Source organism: Equus quagga, chromosome 3, assembly GCF_021613505.1.
Source record: "Equus quagga isolate Etosha38 chromosome 3, UCLA_HA_Equagga_1.0, whole genome shotgun sequence".
NCBI classification, from domain to species: Eukaryota; Metazoa; Chordata; class Mammalia; order Perissodactyla; family Equidae; genus Equus; species Equus quagga.
This window is the reverse complement of record NC_060269.1, coordinates 9218646-9238886: the sequence shown is the minus strand read 5'-3', so window position 1 is coordinate 9238886 and position 20241 is coordinate 9218646. Positions and strand designations below refer to the sequence as shown.

The 20241-nt window shown below is 35.3% G+C and overlaps 1 protein-coding gene across 1 annotated transcript in view; it reads left to right on the top strand.

The window, feature by feature from the left end:
* Nucleotides 1–20241, top strand: part of NDST4 (N-deacetylase and N-sulfotransferase 4) — a 223467-nt gene that overhangs the window by 85572 nt on the left and 117654 nt on the right. The window contains exon 2 of the mRNA XM_046657247.1: nucleotides 17271–17358. Within this exon, the coding sequence (XP_046513203.1) occupies nucleotides 17271–17358 (88 nt within the window). The remainder of the gene's footprint in view (nucleotides 1–17270; nucleotides 17359–20241) is intronic.

Here is a 20241-nt window from a genome sequence, read left to right as displayed (position 1 = left end):
GGGCTGTAGTGGTTAATTCTGCATGCTCCTTTTCAGTGTCCTTGAGTTCATGAGTTAAGATCCTAGACATGGATCTACTCACTGCTCATCAAGCCATGCTGTGGCGGCATCCCACATTTAAAGGAGAGGAAGATGGGCAGAGATGTTAGCTCAGGGCCACTCTTCCTCAAGCCAAAAAAAATAGAAGAAGAACTCACCCTTCACCCTTGCATACTCTCTCACCTTTCCCAGAATTTTTTCCCTTTTTTGCACTAGGCCAAATATTACAGTTTCCTCAAAGATCTGTTTAAAACTCATTTACTTAATGAAAACTCCTCTGATCAACATTGTACCATACTACTCTTTGCCTTAATTTGGATTCACTAAGCATTTGCATCTGGTTGCTTCTATTATATCCTTCTTTTCAGGCAGCCTTTTATGCATCTTTATTTTGTTTTGTTTGTTCAACAGAAAATTACTGCTTTTAGATGTAGCGACAATTACTTTTATTTATTTTGGTTCCTGCTAACATCATGGAGCAGCTTCAACTGTATACTGAGTACTCCATCAATACAAGTTTTATTGAATGGAAGTAAGAATATTATTTTTAACAAGTAGAACATTATATCAAGAAGGCCAGCACATTCTTTTTGAGACTTATACAAATGTATCCTAACCATTTAGCATCAATCTCTGAACCAAATAGCAGGGTCAAATATGACTTTCAAAAATGGAATAGATGCAGGACTATACTTTTAACAATGTCCTTAAGATTTGCCAGTAAAGTGCCCCTAGAAAAGAAGATATGGAAGGTAGTTGACCCCTTAATGAATCACAAATAAAAACAGAATTGCTAATCTGCTTTTACATCCTGAATTGAAGTACTGCAACCAAAATTAGAGGAGCAGTGTCTTTAAGGGGTTCACTTTGAGGACAAAGATGTAACTTTAATAACTAGAGAGCTGCTTAGCAGAAAACACTTTATGAATGCACAGGTTTCCAGGATTCATACAACATCTGTATAGACAATTGCCTTCGTCACTTGGTTTTGAAAACAGAAGCTCAAATGTAATTTTATAAATTCTTTTAAATTTTTTTTTCTGTCAAAAAGGGATGTAAAGAACACACAAATTCTGCAACAAAAACGAATGGGAAAGGCAGCAGAATGTGTGCCCCCTGGAAGGCATCTGCCAACCTGAAATCCTGCGGAGACAGCTACTTTCTACGTCTCCTTCCTCCACGTACTCACCCCCACATACAAAAGTAGTCTTTTTAGAAGCAGAAACAATCATTTTAAGGTTGGAGGGCAAACACCTGAGTAAGTTGTTGCCTATCCTATTTCTATCAAATAAGAAAAAATCATGAAGAAATGCATTACTAATTCAGGCTATTGTCAAAAGAGTCCTAAACTTTTCAAACTGGGTCCAGTTCAGTTAGTGGTACACACCCAGATGAAACGCCTGTGTTCAAAACACCTCTGCATCCTAGCATCCACACAAGAATAAAAGAAAGACTGTTCAAAAGAGCCTCAGCTAAAATCACAAAAAGTGTGGATTTTTCAGTCTTCATCTCATCACTGTATTTGAAATCTCAAGCACTTACTATGTATAGTTCAGTATGAAAATGAATTATAAAATATAACGTTATTTGAATACTATTTCATTTATGTGAGTTTTAACTATTTCCTTCGGAAGATTAAATTCTGGACCTGAAGTGGCTATTTTCTTTCAGTAAAATATACACAGCTCATCTAAAACAACCACAGTTCAGCTGACCGTCAGCAAGTAGATGATGCCACCCATAGCACAGTAGCTAAGATCCCATAGGAGCTTTGAGGAATAATAGATTGGGAATCATAAGATTTAGATTTTAGAGACTGGTAGAGCCATACTACTTTCTAGATGAATTGTTAACCTCATCTGTGAAATAGAGATAACAATACCTAGAATTATTCTGAAGATAAAGTGAAATAATATATGACAGCCTTTTGAAAATTATAAAATGGTTAACCGACATTGTCATGGTATAGTCTAATCTATTTTCTCAACTTTTTAAAAAGTCTTTTGATATAATAAGTCCTCATTTTTTTATCTTATTTTCCAAATCTTAATTTTCCTCTCTGCATATTTGGCAAAAGCCAAGCAAGGAGATTGTTAAAGGGAAATTAAAACCAATTTTATTGTCTCTTTTTTTTTTTAAAGATTTTTTTTTCCTTTTTCTCCCCAAAGTGCCCCGGTACATAGTTGTATATTCTTAGTTGTGGGTCCTTCTAGTTGTGGCATGTGGGATGCTGCCTCATCGTGGTTCCATGAGCAGTGCCATGTCCGTGCCCAGGATTCGAACTGATGAAAGACCGGGCCACCTGCAGCAGGGCGTGCGAACTTAACCACTCGGCCACAGGGCCAACCCCTTTATTGTCTCTCTTACCCGGATATTTTTGGCTTTCAAGCTAATCTACATTAAGATCTACTGAATAACTTCCAAGTGCACACAATTGACCACCTTTGATTTCATTTAGACACATTTAGACAAAACATAAAATGATGTTTAAAGAAATATATAAAGTAACTTCTTCATGATCAATAACAATACAGCTTTTTTTTCAAAGACTTTATTTTATTTTGTGTTTTGGCGAGGAAGATTCACCCTGAGCTAACATCTGTTACCAATCTTCCTCTTTTAACTTGAGGAAGAGTGGCCCTGAGCTAACATCTGTGCCAGTCTTCCTCTATTTTGCATGTGGGACGCCACCCAGCATGGCTTGGTGAGTGGTGTGTTTGTCCACACCCGGGATCCAAACCTGTGAACCCCGGGCTGCCGAAGTGGAGTATGTGAACTTAACCACTATGCCACCAGGCCAGCCCCAACAATACAGTTTTTTTTAAGCTCCTTAAAGACAAAGAATGTTTCCTATATTGTCTCATTCCCACCTCATTTTACTCTGGCACATACCACAGTGGTTTATTCATAAAAGATGCTTGATAAAAACTGATCTGGCTTTTTGTATTGAATCTATTCACCAAATAAATTTTATTCCAAGCTTGATCCGTGAAAGAAAAAATTGGTAAGTGAGATTTCATAGAAATTCAAAACTTCTGCTCTGCAAAAGACACTGTTAAGAGAATGAAAAACAAGCCAGATTGAGAGAAAATATTTGGAAAGCACATATCTGATAAAGGACTTGCATCTAAATATGTAGAGAACTCCAAAAACTCAACAATAAGAAAACAGGCAACCCAACTGAAAAGTAGGCAAAAGATCTGGGCAGATATCTCACCAAAGAAGTAAACAGAGGGCAAAGAGTGTATGAAAAGATGCTCAACATTGTATGTCATTAGGGAATCGCAAATTAAAGCAATGAGATCTGCTCTACACCTACTAGAATGGCCAAAGCAGAAACACCGACAACACAAAATGCTGGGGAGGATGTGAAGCAAGAGGAACTCTCATTCATTGCTCATGGGAATGCAAAATAGTACATTCACTTTAAAGACAGTTTGGCAGTTTCTTGCAAAACTAAACATACTCTTCCATACCATCCAGCAATCGCACTCCTTGGTATTTACTCAAATGAGTTGAAAACTTATGGCAGCCCAAAAACCTACAATTCATAATTGTCAAAACTTGTAAGTAGCCAACATTTCCTTCAATAGATCAGTAGATAAACAAGCTATGGTACATCCTGACAATGGAATATTACTCAGCAATAAAAACAAATAAGCTATCAAGCCACAAAAAGATGTGGAGGAATCTTAAATGCATATCACTAAGTGAGAGAAGCCAATCCAGAAGGCTACCTACTGTATAAGTCCAACTAAACGACATCTTAGAAAGGGCAAAACTATGGAGACAGTAAGATCAGTGGTTGCCAGGAGGAGGGGGAGGGAAGTACAGGAAATTTTTAAGACAATGAAACTTCTCTACATGGAACTGTAATGGTGGATACATGATATTGGACATTTGTCAAAACCCGGAGAATTTACAACACAAGGAGGGAACTCTAATGTAAGCTGTGGACTTTAGTTAATAACAATGTATCAATATTTATCCATCATTTGTGACAAATGGGGAATGTGTGTGGGGATATGGGGAAGAGGGAATATATTGGAACTCTCTACTTTCTGCTTACGTTTTCTGTAAACCTAAAACTACTCTTAAAAAACAAAAAGTGTGAATCTCACAGCTAAGAGCAGCCTAAGGAAACATACAATTAAATGTAATGTGGTATCCTGATGCGATCCTGGAACATAAAATGACATTAGGGGAAAACTGAGAAAAATATGAATAAAGTATGGACTTTAGTTAAAAATAATGTCCCAATATTGGTTCATTAATTGTGACAAATGTACCACTTAATAGAAGATGCATTGGGTGTTGGTCTATGGAAACTCTCTGCGCTATCTTTGCTATTTTCCTGTAAATCTAAAAATATTCTAAAATAGAAAGCTTATTAAAAAAATATTTATTGATCATATGCTTTAAGCCAGGAACAATGCTTAGAAACATAAAAGAATACGTAGTAGATTTCATACATAAATATAAAGTTATGGAAGACATATGCTTAAATAAAATATATTAATATATTATTAAAAATTTATATCTTAGTTAGAAAACAATGTACTAGATTAAAATAACTCATGTCTGGAATGTGCATGTCGTCAGAGCAAAATGAAAATGTTTTGGGTTTTAATGTAACCACGCTATTTGTTAAGTGCAAATGCTCCATTTAATTGTTATGCTTAAATGTCTTGGTTTCATTTGTATTAAAATTTACGTAAGTAGCAAGTTGTTGATACTGTCTACGACAGGACTCTGTATTATTTAATTCACCTTTCCCCTGTGGTTAGAGATATACATTGCCTGCAAATGCAGATAATTGCTGACATTGCCAGGGATTTCACAGTTTAGCAGCTAGTTTCATCTGAATAGAAATATTCTTATACCTCGTGATAGGTCCGCACATCCTTTACATTATTAAAAATAGTCCCCACAAAATATTGATTTGCCTTTGCTTCACATTCTATGATAAAGTATTTTAGATTAATTTTTCTTGGCTCAATTAATATGGCATGTGTTCTCTCAACCCTGTAACTCATTCGTCATGCAAAAGAAGAATCTTGCTCCTGCAGCCGTATTGATCCACGTGGCCCTTTTGGTTAGGAGTAAAGCCTCTTTAATTACTTTGGCTGACTTTCATTTTTCCCCAAGTCTTAGGCACATTAGCTATCATGCTGCACTGTTCTCATTTGTCTTCAATTTAGATGCACCTTGGTCTCCTGAGATTGATTGACTGTCTGTATTCTCGAGAACCACCGCCTACCCCAGTCTACACTAACTCTTCTTAGTTTAGAAATCTGAAAGAGCTATCTCTCAGCTGCTCCTGGGTTTGATAACCCCTTCCCTTTCCTTCACCAGAGGTGTTTTGACCTTTAATTAAAAGGAAAATTTGTTGTCTTCCTTTCAGAAGACAGCAAATAATGAACTCATTAAAATGAGGTTAGTGTTCAGGCCTTAGAGCAATAAGAGTTGAAGTCTCATTAGCAGCTAACAATGCAGAACACAGCACATAAATAAACCTAATATGGCACAGCCAAATGCCTTGGTGCATTAAATTTGAGCAGAATCAAATGTTTACCGTCAACGATGTCTAGGGCATGAAGTTTTAATGTGCTTACTAAAGGAAAGCAAATTGCTTCCTATTAGCCATGGAATGTTACCACAGAAATTGCCCCAAAAAGTGTATTATGTAAATGTGGAATATGTTAGTAATTAACAAGGATATTGTAGAAAAATATCTGCTTAATAGATGCAGCAATTAGGAAGAATAAAGACGACTCAAAATCTCTAAAGGTAATTCTGGAGATTCAAGTGGAATGAGAGAGTAAGATTTTTAAAGAGACTTTATCTCATTCATGGCCCAAGGTGAGAGATATTTGCAATGTCAAACTGAAGAGTCAGGATAATAAAATGAAATGTCTGTATAGTTGATTAAATATCTTCTGGGAAAGAGATTTCTTAAGAACTTATTTAAAAGAGCTACTATACTTCATTCACAAAAGTACAAAGACTTTGGTTTCAACAAATTCTAATACTTGTGAGTATTTTTTATAGTGCTAAATGAGCCATAGTAAAATAATAATTAGGAGTTTTATTTCAATTGTTCAGTGAATGGAATGAAACTATAAATTCTTGATATCTTTACCACAATATTTACATTAAAAGATTGGTAATGATATGCTTTTCATTCTCCATTGTTTCAGATTCTTTAAATAAGGTTAGACAATTGTTTCAATATATTTCCTCTGCATTTAGCTTGTATGTAATATACTTAAACAAAAAATCTTTAGAGCGGTATTTTTACTTGATAACTCATTCTGTAATGTTTTTCTCCAAAATGTTTGAAAAAGCTTGCTTTCATTCCATGCTTCTTGAGCTCTCATGAAAACACAGAAAGAAAAATATATTGTTTGGGCCAAAAAATGTAATAGATTAGGAACACCTGCTTTATATAGATGACGCCAACTCACTAAATGATACTCCGGGGATTTTGAAGAACTACTTCCAAACAACATTCATCTGATACACAAAATCTGTGAACAACTCCAAGAGTCATCACACACCACATCTAGTCTCTCACAATCTGCATTCAATTCATCATTTGATATCTAAAGTCCTTAATAGCTTCACACTGTATCCCAAATCGGACCAATTTCCTGCTACATTACCACCAACTCCAAGACACTCGTTTCTCAATTAGGCTACTTGTTTCTCTTTTCTAAATGTTTCCCTCTTCCATATGTGTCCTCCCCCCACCTGCTCAATTCTTCATACATTGACCAAAGATTTAACATGTGATGAACATGCTACTTCTGCTCAAAACTCTCCAAGGAATTCCCAGTACACTCATTTTTTTGCAACATAATATTAAGTTATTTGTTTATTGTCTGTCTCACTTTCTGGAATATAAGCTCTTAAAGAAGGCACTTTGTTTTGTTCAAAGCTGAATCTCCAGTACATAGAACAGCTGGAATATATTAGCTATTCAAATATTTCTTGAATAGTAAGTACAGTAACATATTTTACTTATTTGAGAATCTTTCTTAAAACTAAAGCAAAATTTCCTTTATAAAAAGTATAAGGTGAGTGGTAGATGTCAGTCACAGAACCCTAAAGGTTACAATTTACATAGAAAATATTTTGAATGCTGCCTCTTTTGTTGGGAAATGAGGACTGTACTGGAAAATGTTACGTTAATACATTTTTGTTTTGTCATTCTCCTTCATGGCTGTCTCACTAGTTTCCCTGCCACAGGAAAGCAGAGTTGGTAGACTAGTAGGTGTTTATCAGATGATGTCAAGCCTGTTTTGTTATGAATGTGAATTGTAATTAGGCTTTAAATAGGATCGAGCTTGTGGAGGTGACAACAAGATCTCACAGGAGATTTTTAGTTTTGAAACTCAAGTTTTTGTCAGAGGGAGAGACTTCCTGGAAGATGGTTTGTCTACCCAGTACAAAAAAAAAAAACAAAACAAAACACCTTAAAACATCTATACCATTAATTGTAATATATTTTGATTATGATTTTCTATAACCAAATCATTGTTCTATACAGATAACGACGTATTTCATATTTATAACAAAACCTAAAAATAGATGTATCTTTACCCTGCTGGCAGTGTAATGAGAAGAGTCTATTACATTTGAGCTTAAATGATAAGTAAGCCTTCATGACTTACATGTATGTAAGTTGACTCATGATTTGATATTTAGCCTTTGGAAATATTTTTGTGATATACATTTAAAGATATATGTATCTGAATGTATGTCTGCAAAATGCTCAACTATGTCTCATACGAAAAAATTTCCAAAGTTTAAGTTGATCATGAAATTTTTAACTAATCCAGATTTATTCAGACATGACAAAATAACATGAAAATGAAACACAGAAATGTTTCACATAGGGCATATATAAGTATATAATATATATAATGTTTATATATGTAACTTTTAAAGGGGCATATGGAGCTAAAGCTTTGGTATTCACTTAAAGTCTATTTGGTCATGACAGGTTGATGTGTTTATTTGCTAAGCAATTTTTATCACTTCACTTGTTAAATAAACTCATATGTGTTAAATACTGAATTTATGCTATTATAATGAGTAAATGTAAAACTCTCTAATAACTATTATATTTTCAGTTCTATTATCAGTAAATAACCCTTTTTTTGTTTGTTTTCTGTCATCAAGGGGATGTTCTTGAATTTTTTAATTTGACACTCCTATCCTTTTACCCAAATACGTCATTGTTCTAATTTTAAAACATGTTCTACTTTTAAAAAATCTTAAACAATTAAGCTATCATGTACCACATTGATAGAGCAGATCCTCATAATAAATAGTGAATTTGCTAATAGACGTAGCTAGTTAACTCCTCTATTAGCCCAAATATGTATTTTAAAATAGATACCATTCTTGTTCAGAAAACAGACAGATCCCTTGTGGGACCTGAAATATACGTTTATCAACATGCCCCCATGCTACATGCGTTATGCAATATAGCAAAAGCAACCAAGGCAATAACTTATCTTCATTCAAGTCACTTGTGGCACGTCAGTCAAGCGAGTCATTACTGCACACAACTATTTCCACTGTTATCTGCTTTTCCTAATTACTATTGCTTACTCTGCCCTGATGGAAACTGCAGTTTGACAGGATGCACTCTATTAATGTAGCAAATAAAAGTAAAGCAAAGCTTTGATTTCTTTTAAATTATTAACAGAAAGATAGTAGTAAAGTTAAAATGTATGGATGGTAATTTTCAAGTATCGTCTAAATGAAATGTCTAATAAAAGGGAAAGTTTGAGCACTGGAAAGGTCATATGGCCTTTAACCTGAAATTCATTTGTATTTGGGATAAAGAGAGATTGTAACTGAAATCACACAGAAGAGGGGAAGAGACTTATCTTACCTAAGGAAAGTGGATAAAGACCTGCAGACACCCCCAAATACTCTCACTCACGTATCCCTTGTGGGACAGGAATGATGGGAATTGACAAGAAAGTGAAGTATTTTTTCTTTTTAATCTTGGATGAAATGACTATAGAGATAAAAATTGAAATTAAAATCCTAAATACTTACCATCTAAATAGGAAACTATATTTAATCAAGGATAGCATGACTCCAGGAAACAGCTCAACCTCCCAGGGATTAGCTACCCACTTAATGTTTTCTCCTAAAACTGCATCTCAAACTTGGGCAAGTAGGAGTGTGTGTTGTTACCTAATAGTTTGAGAAAAAAGCTAAGGTAAATGAGACCCCCAATTTTTCCTACTACAGACTTCAGCATGTTAATGTGAATTAAGAACCTCCCAAGAGGGGTATAATATAGAATGTCTCACATACATTTTCTACGTGGAATGATTTTTTCACAGAATTATTAAATTTCACATGGATCACAGTTTGGAAAACACTCTTGTGTGATCAGGAACTCTGTTTCGCTGGTTATCTCTTCTTCTACGGTAAAAATCGTCCATGATGACTCAGTATTGAAGGCAAGCCAGGCTCCCACAGTCCACGGACCCCGAGCCAGCCCTGACAGTCATGATTCTGTGTCTGCTTTAGAGCTTCCACACAGCACAAAGCATTTCTATCGAATCAGCTCTGCAACACCGGCGTCAACACTATGTTGGATGATTCAGGTTACATTTTAAAGTTCCAACCTAATGCAAAGAGAATTCGGGCCCAATTCAGTGCAGATCCTTACTGAGAATCTCTGGAAATATTTTGAGTTATAAACTACTTTTCTCTCATCCTAGCCCAGTAAGGGATTATTTCTGATGCCTCTTTAGTCACTGGGCTTAGAATGACTAGCTTCATTCCACATCCACAAAGGAGTCCTAATGGAAGGCAGTTCTATGTGACTATTACTTTGTCACTCACTTAAACACTTTGGCCTAGAGAAAATAACACATTCACTTTTGTCATTCCTTGATAAAATGATTTTAAGGAAATAATCAGGCTATACAAACCAACACTCTGAGGGTACAGTATAGGTGTATCTTTTTACAAGTCAAAAAATCTTGTAGGCAATGATGGAGACTTGGAAGCAAAGCTTACAGGAAGAGTAAATTAAGTGATATTTGAAGACCAGGCTTAGAAGAAATAACTTGTAAAGGAATTGCCAGTGGTTCAAGTAGTACTATCTGAAGGCTCATTTGAGGTCATATTTGATTCAAATTTATTTATTTCATTCAAAATTCCAGTCAATTAGGTAGCACATGGAAACAGAGGTACAGAGAATAGGACACACTCAAAGTTTGAGATGACTCACATGGACTGAAACGGAGAATACAGTTGAAGAGAAATTGGGGCTAATAGGAACTGCGTGGTATTCCGCCCTGCTTAAGGAAAATTTCTGATCCCAGGGAGAGAACCAGAGTGCTAATCAAAAAGCGGGAGCAGTAGCCCATCTCACATACTGTCAGAATGGACTGAAGTCAGTGGCTTAGAATTCTGTGGACAGAGAGATGTCTGGGACACTCTCCAGTAACAAAGTTTAGGGCACGACAAATTCACCCACACCCACTGGGAAGGGAATCAAAGACACATGGAATGTTTTGCTGCTACACTCAAATAAGATTTACAGCTCTGTAAATGCACTTAAAATTTAATGATTTATATAACCTTCATTGTGTTCTTTGATAATCAAGCAGAAAATGCACTCTTCACATATGTGACACAAGTTAATATTATTTTACAAGACCAAACCAATGCTCCATTTTCCTCTTCTCTTTGCCAGCATCTTTAATAAGTATCAATGCGTAACCCCCCAGTATTCAAAAAGCACTCCTTGCCCTATAAGACCACTCTTTTACTCATATGTACACGCCTTTTGCACTTGGTTCCTGAAGTTTACCCTCCAATCGTGGGTAACAAAGGTTTGAAAGCACTGATGCCGTAGAACTTTACGCTCTGTCTTTTCTGTTACGGGTGATGCAGAGGTTTCAACAGCACAGTCATCCTGTTGTGGAGAAGAAATGTTTAGCATAGCAGTGGAAGTATTGATTTTTTTCCTCAAAACTTTTCCTAACTCTTCCCTCACTTCCTTGAATGTCAGAAATCTGAATCATTAATGAAATCACACTCTACTTCTCTTCCCACATCAGTCCATCAACAATTAAACTATTTACTTTTTCCATTCCCAGTACCACCAATAGAAGCCAGGCCTTTATTTACTCCCACTGGAACCACTGCAAACACCTCCTAAATGATATCTGTGTTTTCAGTCTAATTTTCCTACAGTTTCTTCTCAGCAAGTAGCCAGAGAAATCAATATAAAATGTAAATCATATCGTATGTGAGATGAAATGGAGTGTGGTGTATTAAGATGCCCAGGATCTTGCTGACACTGAGCCTTGTTCTCACTGGCCCCTTTGCCTGGAGCTCACTACCCCGGTGCCCCGTTTTGGGCATGGCTGGCCTCTCATTTTTTATGCCTTAACTAAATTGCCACTTTCTCAGAGAGATCTTCATAGACCTCATTGCCTATCCTGTTGAACTATAGGTACGCTGTGTCAGTTTCAACAACAGCATATACTACAATTATTTTTGCACCACTAACAATTTGCAAATAAGTAATTGTTTTACTGATTTGCCCTGTGCATCATCCGTGTGCCTAAAGAGAATGTAAGCTCCCTAAGAACAACAAACTTATCAGTTTTGTCTGTCAGATACTTTCTCATTCCCTAACCTTGTATAGCTTACTTACCTTCCCTGTGCCTTATTCTCTCCATTTGCAAAATAAGGTGAATAAAGGGATCATGGGGAGACTTAAAGAGATAATTCAAGTAAAGTGCTTCTCAGAATACCTAACACAGGGTAAAGGCTCAGTTATATTAGGTATTATTATTACCATTCTCCTCTGTGTTCTTAGTGTCTAGAAAAATGACTAAAACAGTGGCGTTCAATCGATGTTGATTGAATGGGTTAATGAGTGAATAATGGCATAAGGAGGAAGGAAGCCCAGAGAATGAGTTCCAGATTCCTAGTTTCCTAGAGACTTAGGGGAGCGATGAGAAATGGGAGTGGAACACTTAAGTGATGGGCAGACAGAGCAGAGGATAATTGCTCCGAGACACCACCATGTTTTTCTACTCAGCAAGTTGTTCTTCAAATTGATTTCAGCAGAAGGATCCCCAAATCTTTCTCCCCACAAAAGACCCCCACATCTTTTCAATACCATTATCAGAAGCATTCATTCATTCTTCCTTAATTAACTCATCCATTCCTCAATCATAGCTAAACTGTTCAATGTGAAATTTCTTAGAAGACTTAGCTTGTTGGTATAACATTTTTGTCAATTTATAAATAACATCAGACAATTTCCTCATTAAGTAGCAGTGAGAGTTTATTTTTAAAAAAGAAGAAAAGAGTAAGTTTCTGAAGGAATGGGGATTACTTCTAAGGGGAAAGGGATGAGCAACAAGGGAGACAGAAATTATCAAAGGCAGACTTCAAAAGCTTCATCATTTCACCCAGGGTCAGCCCTATTCATCTTCATTTGTACATTGACAAATAGTCTTGTAACAAAAGTTCACAGAATCCTGATTCCTTTTCATCCTGGGTGGCCACACAGACTGACTGTAGCAGGACCTGAGGTTATTAAGGTTGGACCAAGTGTTAAGGCAAACATGCTCAATTTTTCCCTCTCTTTATTTTATCTGGGTGGGCCATTTACACTTTCCATGAAACAAATTTTTCCACCTGGAAAATAATTATAGAAGTAACCTCTTCTGATTCCCACACCAAGATCTTGTAAGGATAAACAAGGTACTATTTTTATTGAGTTCTTGAATATAAGGAAAGACTGTACAAAACAAACAAACAAAACCTATCGCCCATAGATACTTGATTTGAAATTTTTATAAGCCTATACCAAAGTAGGTATATGGCATGCCTTATTATGAGGGAAAGGATTAGCCCGAAAGTAAGCAATCTGAATATCAGAATGGTTTAAGATATATGCAACATACCTTGAAATTAATATAAATAATACACTAACTCAACATTTATCAAAGTTCTTTGATGGTTATAATCTGCAGCTTGAAGCTATAAGAATCACTGTTGAAACACAGATTCCTAGGCTCCATCCTGTACTCCATTTCAGAATCCCCAGAGAAGGAGCCTGGGAAAGTATTCTGGTGATTCATTTCTTATGAAACTTGGAAACAATTGCTTGACCTTTTTTTAGAACCACCTGGGGCCTGTGATGATATACACATGCCGGGGCCTCATCACAGACACACTAAATCAATAACTCTTCAAGTGGGCCCCCAGAACTGATGATTTTTGCAGTCTCCTCTAGAAAACTTTATGTCCAGGAAAGTTTGAAAACCATTGCTCTCTTTAACATTTTGCAGTAGGGCAAAGTTGGACTTGCTTTATTAAATACTAAAGAATTCATTTTGAGAACATTACGTGAAGGCAAGTAATGTTTATTAAAATAACAAATTATTGCTTTTTCTTAAATAAGTTATATTTATTCTTTTTAATATTCAGTCATATTACTTAGTAAGCTTTTCATAAACAATGCAAGAGAAAAGTTCAAAGCCATTTATATATTTTTATGACTTATATACTGCTAATGAAAATAACTGTTTTATTATCCAAACACTAAATTCATTGTATTTTATATATTTTCCAAAGTTAGTCAAATTTCCCTTCAAAATATTCAGATAAAAATAGTACATATACAGCTGCATGACTATTTGATTTTTATCTCAAATTGAGACATATTATTTCTAGTCCATTAATACATTTTTCCAAAATAAGGGTCTTTTTGTTTCATTATATTTCATTTATTCATAAATTTATATTTTCTTGTCTCATACTTCTTCTGACATTTTACATTTTTCCTGTATGTCAACTCTCTAATTTTTTCTACATTTTTTCTTTAAATTTTATGGGTTAACATTTTTCTCCTTTAAACTTATTTCTGGTTTTTATTTTTAAAAATTAGATCTATTTTGTGTATATTCATTATTATTAGTGGCTCTCTTCCTTTATCATTGAAAGACATGGAAACTTCCTTTCCTTGAATTTTGAAACCAAAGAACATTTTCTTACAGTGAAGCAGGAAGGCTTGGAACCTTTTAGAATTTGCTTTTTTTATCCATTTGTTTTGCTTTTACTTCTAGAAATTGTCATTCTTACTCCCACATTAATCAAGATTACACGTTGGGAGGCTATGACTGTACAATTCTGCTTCTTTCAACATGGAAAGTTTTGTCAAATTCTTTATATAGCTAATTAGCACGAGTGGAAGAAAATCCACCTGCCCTCGCCTCTGTGAGTTTGCCTTACTAGGAGATCTATTATAATATTATAAGATTATAAGATCGCCATGGTATAAATGTCCTGATACAGTGTAGGATCATATCTATATCATTCTGATATCTTTTAACGGTATGATCCATGAAAATGTTTATCATTTTACCCTTAGAAAACTGTTACTAATAAAAATAAATGAAACTAATTCAATATGTTGCTGTGCCTTCATATATTTTTTTATCATATTTTGAATGCCTTCCACATTTCCGAAAACATATTTTGCAATATGGGATATGTAAAAGTGAGTAAGGTTTGATCAACCTGCAGAGGTTTATAACCTAGAAGGAGAAATAAGATACACAGTGATGTAGCAAAGTGGAAAATGATGCAAGTCTTAAGAAAAATAATTTAGGAACTTACTTTGGGAGATGAGAAAAGGAAAAGCTTTGAGGCATCAGGGCAGGCTTCATATGTAAAAGCAGCATTTGGGCAGAGCTTTAAAGAATGGGTGTCATTGGGGACTGGGAATCAAAGCAGCTGGAGGCTTTCCAGGCAAAGAGAACGGAGTGAGAAAAGATGGAGAGAATTGTAGCAGCTGGGGCATAGTTCAGAGGACTGGGTGATGTGGGGGAAATTGCAGTGGACGTAACTTAATCAGAAATGTGGAGGCACCAATGATACCTAATTGAAGGGGAGAGAATGCCATACAGAGTGCTTGTTAATAGCATTTATTGAGCTCTTACTATGTACCAGGCACTTAGCTAGGCACTTCGTACGCCTTGTGCAATGTAATCCTCACAATAATAGTGTGAAACGTGTGTCAAGTATTATCCCATTTCACAGATAAGGAAAAGGATTAGAGAAGTGAAATGAGCAGGAAAGCTGAGTCATGAAGTGAATGGCCTCACTGACCCCAAGGGTGAAGTGCGTTTACGGCCTTAGGGATGTTAGCCCCACTGCAGAGTGGAAGGTAGAGTAGAGGAAGCTGGAAACGTAAGGTGGGAACACCATCAGCAGCTGACTACGGTGCTTTAAAAGCCCAAGTAAAGTACAACGAGGGCCTGCCTATAGTGGTGGCAAGTTGATTGGGGGAAAAGTAGATTGTCTGATCTTTAGTAGATTGGCCCTAAGATAACATCAAATGTGTGTCTAAATTAAAGTCTCTTATTACATCTATCACAACATGCTCTGGATTTCTTTTGTAGCAGTTATCACAAGTTGTAATTATACATTTGTGTGGCTGTCTATTTAACATCTCTCTCCCTCTCTAGGCAATAAGGTCCAAAGTTACAGGGGCTACGCATGTTAAACCCAACACTCTATCCGTCTACAATAAATATTTACTGAATTTAAGAATGGATGGTGGATAAATAAATGCAGAATAATGACTTCAAGAACTGAGGTAGAAAATTGAGTGCATGGGGTTGGAGTGTTGAGGAGAACAAGGGAAGGGAGAAATTTTTTAAAACACTCTTTCAAGATACGGAGGCTCAGGGATTGTGCATTGCATAGAACGAGGAAACAAGAAAAAGGAACTCACGAAGAGAAAATGGTGCATGATGTTTTCATTTTAAGGCTACATTTCGCAGTATTTACCAATAAGCTCAACCAGTTCAATAGACTTTATTTTTAATTCCACCCTCTTTTTAATATTTAGTTTGCTCTTTTTGAGAACTTTTTAAAAATATATTTTATATAACTGAGTCAAACTAATAAATCTATTTTTTCCCTTTTTCTATTTTATTGATATTATTTAAACAAAATTGGCCAGGATTACACCCTATTTAACTGTGACCTTAGATAATCACTAGCTATGTAGCTCATAAACCTTTTAGTTCTTTGGTAAATTTTTTCTCTTTTTTTCTTTAATTAAACTAATTTTCAGGAGAGCCCTCTTAATTCTGGGAGAATGAATAGTCAGGTTCACAAAATTTCTGAAAATGCTTAGCCACCATGAGTAATGCTCAAAAGATGTTGTCTAAAACTCTGACTCTTTATTCACCTTGACAGAGTGGCAGTAACCAAAAATCAGTCTTAATTAATATCTCTAATTTGAAATGAGTTTCTCATTTCCATCAAAACAAAATAAGTCCTCTTTAAAAATTCATTAAAACATAAAAAAAGCATTCTGAATCAATAAACAAACTAAAAAGGACCAAAGATATGAGAGTTCTGAATTATGCTACATATGTTGACATAGTAATAAGAACAGAGGAAGAACTGGCGAAAAATTTACAAGACTAAGTCTGACTCCAAGATTATTATAAGTGTGTTCTTATCCTGTCTACAAAGAAGAAATTAACATAGAATAGTTCCAAATTGAGAAATTAGGAAAATTTTTGCCACATTTAGAGACTATTTCTTTATGGAATTAGCTTTTTCCCACTTACCCGTATCTCGTTCATATCTCAAGATTTGCAATTAACACCCTGCAAAATATACATTGCTCTTTAATTTGTAAAATAAAAACCTAAGCTTTAAACTCAATAAGTAAAGCTTAAAAAATGATACGAGAGATAGCACAGTTAAATAAAATACTAAATTGCAACTCAAACAAAAGTTATCTTCCCATTCCTTACCAACAAATCCAGGACTTGTCTACATCCAATGATTCTGAAAAATTTTCCCCAAGGAAAAGAAGTATAATAATCTGAAATTCAAGAAATGTCTCACACAGAAATGAAAAATGATTTCAGTGCTGTGTGGTTAGAGAATTGTCTCTCAGCAATTTATAATGTGCTTACGACTTAACTGCTTCATGATTTGGTAATCGTCAATAAAAATAATAACAATTGCAATTACAATACCTGAAATATGGGTAGCACATAACAGTATTCATCAAAAACCCAAAAGCAACTAAAGATATTATTTTGTTTCACTCATGCATACACATTTGAAAAAGAGGCATCCCAAAGCTTCATATTTATTTTTCTAAAATCATGTTAATTTCTTATTTATTTCAGGCATTACTAGAGACTCAAAATTTACTGCGCACTCAGGTTGCAAATTTTACCTTCAACCTTGGATTTTCAGGGAAGTTTTACCACACAGGTAAGAAGGAGCTTTGTATTCTCAGGGAGCGACATATAAATAGGAGAGAGGATTTTAAATGTTTCATAAGTAGGAGAAATAGAATATCCAGACTGATTATGGGAACAACTTGGGTGCTTTATCTGAGTAGCCAGATCCAAAGATCAATGAGCTTGTTTACCTTGGCAAATACTTTAGAATCAAGGGCAAAAGACGAAGAGAATAGACTTTTTCAACTCAGAAAAAGAAACTGTGACCATTCTCCTAAGTATGACTATACATCCTGTCACTCAGCGTAGTCTAAGTAAAAAGTATAGTGATGCTGATGATGATGACAGTGACGCTATAATAAGAACACTAAAGGACAATGTTTTAAAATTGTGGGATAGTCGAGGTGACAGACATTTTTGTACATATTATTTTCCTTTGGATATTTCCTGGTGATGAGACAGGAATTTTATAGCCTCAAAGAAATTTAATAGAATTTAAGGGTCATCTTGCTTAATTTACCTTCCCTTGCAAAATTTTTTCCTAAAACTATTGCAATAATTTGGCCCAACATGCATTAGAACCATCACCATCGGGCCTGTCTTTCTTCCCATCTCCATGCAGCTACAGCTGCCCTTCTGTTTAGTCTCTGCCTCTCAACAAATTCTCAAAGTGTCATCAGTGTGCACGCGTGACTCTATGTTCTGATATTTCTCACCTCTTTACCCATCTTCAGCTCCAGAATTTGACTCTTTTTTTCTGAAGATGAGCATTATAATGTCTGGCACTAGTATAAAGAAAATTATGAGCATAAAAGTGATTGTCTTATAATAATGACAAAAAATAGTGCAAAATGGTATGTTGGAGCCTGTATTTGGGCAATAGCTACTGTCTGCTCTTATTTCTGCATCTGTGGTGAAGCCCAAATGCTGTGGTTAGGACTTTGCACTGTTGTTATTTCATAGTATCTTAGAGAAAACATTTCAAAGTATGCTTTATGCATGCATTCAGTTTATTGGCTCATTAAAAATATCCTGTGCAAAGGTAGTCTTTAATTATTATAAATGTAGTTCATTTGCCCAAAGAGGCTTTTTAATGTTTACCCTAAGAAGCTCAGCATGGTTTATTAGAATACTGAAGCAACAATGTCTTACTGGCTTTTCTTTAATACTTTTTCCCTCCTGCTTTGAGACATGTAAATCTTTTTAAAGTAATAGAAGGAAAATTAGTATTTAGAATAGTTGATAAATCCAATGACTGCATATTTTAAAAGGACATTTTGCAGAAAGAGATTTGGGTCATCATATCTGCACAACCAAAGCAATTCCAGCTTGCAATTTTGAAAATAGACGTGGTTTTGTAAATCTTCAAAAGCCCCCTCCAGAAATGAATTCAGGCCTAAGAAGCCCTGACTGTGAAGTCATAAAGCAGATAACTCTAAAGGCTGTATCTACTCATGCAGGGAAAAAAATATAGGATTATTTGGGGTTCACACGCAAACAATACTATTTTGTCTTAAATAGCTGTATAGTGTAAGTAAAGCCATTCTTTTGGCTGAAATACATCTGGATAACTGCCTCAGCTTTGACTTATTTTTCCTATTCAGACCTATTAAACTTGCCAGACATTTGCCAAGTTAATGATGATAGCAGGTTATAACACTTCCCATTTTCTTTTTAAAATCCTGAACGTGTACACATCCACTGGAAAACGAACAACACAGTAGATAACATCACAGGGATAATTGTTGGAGTAAGATAACCCCCAAAAAGACATTTTAATTTTATCTCTTAAATGGACCTTATTGCCTCTTTCTGTTGGTACTAACCTAACAAAAATAACAGAAGAAACCCTCTATTCTGTTGTGCTGTGGTGATAGTGCACTTAAGAGATTAAGTAATATGTATATAAATTCCTAAGTCCTAAAAGTTTAATTTCTTTCACATAAATATGAAACTTCAATTGATTTGTTACTTTATCTGTAGAATCATTAAGATGCATCCATAATGTCTTTCCAGGGTGCAATCATATTATATTGAGTACTTATTAATTCACTCAGGGATATCAAGGTCTCTTCCAAGAGCAACGTTAAACGTTCTTGCCCACTCTCCAGAGGGCATGTCTCTTCCCTATGGAGTCACATTCCTATGGAGAGGTTTAACTGTATAGAAAAACCACCGCACATCAGGGAAGTGCTTTCTTTACACTTTGGCTGTGATGTGTAACCATGAGAAGATGGCCTTGTCACAGTGACTGTCTCAGTTCTCTTCCAGGATGATCTGATTTCCCAATGCATAAGGATGCTGATTGATGACCCTCATTGTTTTGAAGACATTTAATCACACATGCCCAGTGTAATAATGATAGATTCTGCCTTTCTTAGGCTGCTTCACTTATTTGTATTTTCCAAGTATTCTTTCCTGTTCATTCTCTGCCCTTCATGCTAAAAATCTCACCCAAAAAGGGCGTGTCACTGAGCCTTCTCTAAGTCAGTCACTCACAGGTGCCAAATTGAAAGAGGAAAGACATGCTGCTGATTAAAAGGAAAAAAAAAATAAAGTATAGAGTTAGGAGTAGGCTATTTTAGTCTGGAAATATTTAGAGCTGGATTGGAATTGCACAATGAAAGTTCAACTGAAAACTGGAGACGTTGCAACGTTAAGATGCCTTCTAGGAGTGAAGGGCTGCAAATCTTTGTGTAGGATATGATTTCTGGTGAGAATTATTGCCATTCTTTGTAATTCAAGATCAATTAAATATGCCTTGATCAATTACCTCATGGATAATATTTGCAAATTGGATAAATATTGGTCTTTTCCATGAGACTTCATTTTACAAAAAAATACAGCTTTATATAAATCTATTAACTTTCAAATATGAAATTAAAAATAAAAAGTATTACATTCATTCTCTTTT